This window comes from Mastomys coucha, unplaced genomic scaffold (assembly GCF_008632895.1).
Source record: "Mastomys coucha isolate ucsf_1 unplaced genomic scaffold, UCSF_Mcou_1 pScaffold22, whole genome shotgun sequence".
Lineage (NCBI taxonomy): Eukaryota > Metazoa > Chordata > Mammalia > Rodentia > Muridae > Mastomys > Mastomys coucha.
In genome coordinates, this window is record NW_022196905.1 from 118,426,522 (window position 1) to 118,431,613 (window position 5,092).

The following is a 5,092-nucleotide window of genomic DNA, read 5'->3' on the forward strand; positions in this document are numbered from 1 at the left end:
GTCCCAGTCAACTTCTCGGCTCAGCACACCACCACTGTTACTGCACTGCCCGGTTAGTAGAAGATGCAGGCTCAGTGTCAGGGATCTGAGTATGAATTAGCTCTTCTGTGGCCACTGTATAGCCATGGCCTCTTTATTAGAAATGAGGTCCTCCACGTTGGAGCCCTACACATTCTACTGAGCGCTCACCTGCGGGCCCAATGGGGGGGCCCCGTCTGTTTCAGAAAACTGTAAAACGCATCGTCAACAGGCTGGAGCTGCATGTAAACCTCTCCTCTCTTCCCGAGGAGTTTCTGGAACAGAATGTGGTTTTCTTCCTCAGAAGCTCAAAAGGTAGGTACCTTCAAGCTTTCTGTGTGTGAGTGTGTGCGTGCGTGCATGTGTGTGTGTGTGTGTACAGTCTGTTTGTTTGTTTCGTGTGGGTGTGTTGTGGGGTGTTTTTAAGACAGGGTTCAAGACAGGTGTATAGCCCTGGCTGTCCTGGAATTCAAGCTATAGACCAGGCTAGCCTCGAACCTAGAGATCCACCTGCCTCTGTCTCCCGAGTGCCGGGAGGCATTCACTACCACCGCCCACACAGAGCTGGTTGGTATGGCTAGTCTCAGTACCTTGCTCTGGGCATCCATTCCCTTTCTCTTCCTCCAAAGGCTAGAATTATAGTGAGCCACCACACCCACCTGGCATTTACCAGGGATCCTAACCCTGGTCTTCATGCCTGTTGGCAATCCTTTGACTGCCAAGCCATCTCTCCAGCCCTGAAGATAAACTGTATGCGTATTTCAAGATGTATTTTTTTTTTGTTAATTTTATGTGTATGGGTGTTTACGTACACCCCATGTATGCCCGGTGCCCTCAAACATCAGAAGAGGGAATGAGATTCCCCTAGCACTGGAGTTGCAGAAGGTTGTGAGCCACCCTGTGATGTGGGTGCTGGGAACTGAATTCAAATCTGCAAGAACAGCTAGTGCTGTAACTGGAGTCGTCTCTTCAGCCCCCTAAATACATCTTTTTTTTTTTAAGAGATTTATTTATTTATTATATGTAAGTACACTGATGCTATCTTCAGACACTTCAGAAGAGGGCGTCAGATCTCATTACAGATGGTTGTGAGCCACCATGTGGTTGCTGGGATTTGAACTGAGGACCTTTGGAAGAGCAGTCAGTGCTCTTAACCGCTGAGCCATCTCGCCAGCCCCCCTAAATACATCTCTTTAACATATAACCTTTAGGTGCTAGAGAGATGGGTCAGAGGTTAAGAGCACCGACTGCTCTTCCAGAGGCCCTGATAGTTCAACTCCCAACAACCACAAGATGGCTCACAGCCATCTGGAATGGAGTCTGTTCTGGTGTGTCTGAAGACAACTACAGTGTACTTAAATAAATAAATAAACAAATTATTAAAAGAAAAACAGGAAAAGGAAGAAAACAATAAGTAAGTGACTAAATAAATGAAATGAAAGCTATCAATTTCTTGTCCCTGAGACCCCTTGTTAATACTGTAATGTAAAGTGCAGGACAACTTTACAGCTCCCATGGTCTTTAAAAACTCCCAACAACTCAAAAGTTCATCGTAGTCTATTTTAGTCTCATTTGCCCAAGGCTTGTTTAGATCCAGGTAAGCCTATCTTGGCTTCTGGCTTTGTTACCGGAGTCTCTGACAGGAAGGAGAGACTCCCAGGACACATAGCGATGCCCCCACCACCCACTGACTGGCCGCTTAGGGTGTGTTTTTGTTTAGACGCCATCCCAGAAGCCACTGACATGAAGGAAGCAATGGAAATCATGCCAGAGACCATGGAGTATGGCATCATAAACTCTCATGTGCTCCAGTTCCTAAAGGACATCATCTGCCAGGTAACGGGGGGATCCCACAGAGACCCTGGCATCTCCAAGACAATGGCTGCTTCCAAAGAAGGGCTGGAGAGTTCACTAGCTCTGTCTCTGTGCTTATTCATTTCACATATGTTGGTTTCGAGACCAGGTCTCCAATAGCCCTGGCTGACCCGGAAGTCACTTTGTAGACCAGCCTGGCTTCGAACTCATGGGTAGTTCTACAGCACCTGGCTGTCAAGTGCTGGGATCACATGTCTGCTCCAGCCACCCCAGGCCTCTGGGTGACATCTTTTGATCTTGCGACTTCTGAGAACAGAGCTGCTGCTTGCTTAAGCCAACCAAGCCATTCGTTATAAAATATCCTCAGAGTGAAACAAAATTCTTCGCGTCACATAACTAGCAGATCCAGACGTCATCTGCAACCTTTTTGTATGAAAGTCCTTCTTGTCTCAGTAGCCAGCCCAGGCTGCCTCAAACTGCAGTCCTCTGGCCTCAGCCTCCTGAAGGCTGGGATTACAGGCCTGGCACCAACTTGCACATCCATCAGGGTAACAGACAGCTGGAGACCCTGAGCCGGTTAACTTCACTGTATCCCGTTGTGCCTTTGCAGATTTTCATGCCTGCACTGTCCTTCAACCAGCACAAATCGGAGTCAGGCCAGGGAACATCAGTTGCAGAAACCCAGTTTTCTTCATATGATCTGCCAGAATTGGCTAGCATCCCGGGGGAGACGATGGAGTACCACAGCGTTCAACTGATACGTGATGAGTTCTTAATGAATCTTCAGAAATTTGCAAATAACATTCAAAGGACCATGCAGCAGCTTGAAGGTCTGTTTCATCCCCCTGACCCCCTCGCCTGCCTAGAACTAACAACTCATCCTGAGGAGGCAATGCCAAAATTCAGAACGCTTATTGATTTTGTTTTGTTCCATTTTGTGATTTTTGTTTGGTTTTTGGTTTGTTTGGGCTTTTTTGTTTGTTTGTTTGTTTTTTGAGACAGAGTTTCTCTGTATAGCCCTGGCTGTCCTGGAGCTCACTTTGTAGACCAGCTGGCCTCGAACTCAGAAATCCACCTGCCTCTGCCTCCCAAGTGCTGGTATGAAAGGCGTGCACCACCACTGCCCGACTAGTTTATGATCTTTTTAACATTATTTTATGTGTTTGGGGGTTTGCATATATGTATGCATTCAGTACCTGCAGAGGCCAGAAGAGGGTGCTGGATACCCTGGGACTGAACTGGAGTTATAGGCTGTTGTGACCCATCCATATGGGTGCTGGGAATCTAACTCGGGTCCTCTGGAAAAGCACCCAGTGCTCTTAACCACTGGGCCATTTCATATCTCTAGACATCCCCCCTACCCCCCACTGCCTTTTTTTTTTTTTGAGACAGGGTGTCTTGTAGCCCAGGTCTGTGTCATATAGCAGAGGGTGACTTTCAATTTCTGATCCTCCTGCCTCTACTTCCCATGGGCTAAGTACTGCCCGCGTGCTACAGTGCTCCATTTATACAATGCTGGGGGTTGAACCCTGTGCCGGGTATCTCCTAAGCACTAGCTCTCCCCGCTGAACCACATCTCAAGCCAGAGAATTCTTGTTTCTATGCTCACTGGAAACGGAATTGTTTAGAAGCAAAGCAGTGAAGTCCCTGGGGTGACAGGGACGCCCTGTCCACTCCCAAATGTGGCAGAAGATAGAACTTGAAGAGATGGCGAGGCCTGCGGAAGAGGGCAGGGCAATCGTGGAAGGCTCCCTAGAGGAGAGTCTTGGGCCTCATCTGAAAGCTATATTCGGCCCCTGCTGTGAAATTTAGGCCACCCACGGTCACTGGTCACTGGATGGGCAGGGCCTACCTGTGCCCTCCTCCTCACTGATTTCCAGAGCCTGGAGTGATGGAACCTGGATGTGTTAAGCAGAGAACAAGGAAGGGAGAGGTTGGTTGGGTGAAGGAGGGGAGTTGCCCTGGGTGCTCGTGTTTTAGGGGACCAGCCAGGGAAACGTGGGCCTGTTTCTCTAGGGGAAATCATGCCTTTTCTCAGCTCTCTGGGGGTGGGGGTGGGGGTGGGGGTGCACCCGTGTGTGGCAAGGCGTTGCTCCTTAGGTGACATTCGCTTTCTTTTTAGAGATGAGGTCTCTCGCTTTCCAACTGGGCTAGGCTGGCTGGCCATTGAGCCCCAGGGAGTCCAGGTGTCTCCTCCACCTTGGGATTACAGACACGAACCACTCTCCTTGGCTTTCATGGGAGTTCTGTGTGGCAAGCGCTTCAGCCATGGAGACATCCCCCTCGCTCCTGTGTTCTGTGGGACTGAAGTGTTCAAGCCGGAGCTCGCCCTGCTCATTGCTCCGTTCAGTTCTGAGACGGTTTAACTCCATTTATTTTCCCAGGGCCTTCTGTTCTTGTTTGTTGTTGTTGTTGTTTTGGTTTTTTTTGTTTTGTTTTTCAAGGCAGGATTTCCCTGTGTAGCCCTGGTTGTCCTGGCTGTCCTGTCTCTGTAGACCAGGCTGGCCTCGAACTCAGAAATCTGCCTGTCTCTGTCTCCCAAGTGCTGGGACCAAAGGCATGTGCCACTACTGCCTGGCTCCTTCTGTTCTTGTGGGATGGACATATTATCTCTAGTCTCTGGGACAAAGACTGAGGACTTAAACATTTTCTTCTTTTACATTATCTTGATTTGGATAACCTGATTTATCTTCGTTTATACTGGTTATTTTTCCCTTTTCAAAGATTTATTTTACTTTGTGTGTGGAGGGGTTGGAGAGGGGTCGAACACACGAGAGCAGGCACCAGCGGAGGCCAGAAGAGGGCTTCAGATACTCCGGAGCTGAGCTATAGTGATCATGCCTCTGGTTCTCTGGAAGAAAAGAGTGCTCCTAACCACTGAGCCACCTCCCCAGTCTCTGAGGACTTCTTTCTTTCTTTCTTTCTTTCTTTCTTTCTTTCTTTCTTTCTCTTTTTTTAAAGATTTATTTATTTATTTTGTGTATATGAGTACACTGTAGCTGTACAGGTAGTTGTGAGCAGCCATTGTGTGGTTGCTGGGAATTGAATTTAGGACCTCTGCTCACTCCAGTCAGCCCTGCTTACTTGCTCTGGCCCAAAGATTTTATTTATTATTATAAGTACACTGTAGCTGTCTTCAGATGTGCCAGAAGAGGGCGTCAGATCTCATTACAGATGGTTGTGAGCCACCCTGTGGTTGCTGGGAATTGAACTCAGGACCTTCGGAAGAGCAGTCGGTGCTCTTAACTGCTGAGCCATC

General features: G+C 48.4%; 1 protein-coding gene across 3 annotated transcripts in view; it reads left to right on the forward strand.

The window, feature by feature from the left end:
- Dnah10 (dynein axonemal heavy chain 10) overlaps nt 1-5,092 on the forward strand; it is a 119,316-nt gene that overhangs the window by 5,587 nt on the left and 108,637 nt on the right. For all 3 annotated transcript variants that reach the window (XM_031337971.1, XM_031337970.1, XM_031337972.1), the window contains exons 4-6: nt 225-333; nt 1,739-1,854; nt 2,444-2,663. In XM_031337971.1, coding sequence (XP_031193831.1) covers nt 225-333; nt 1,739-1,854; nt 2,444-2,663 — 445 coding nt within the window. The remainder of the gene's footprint in view (nt 1-224; nt 334-1,738; nt 1,855-2,443; nt 2,664-5,092) is intronic.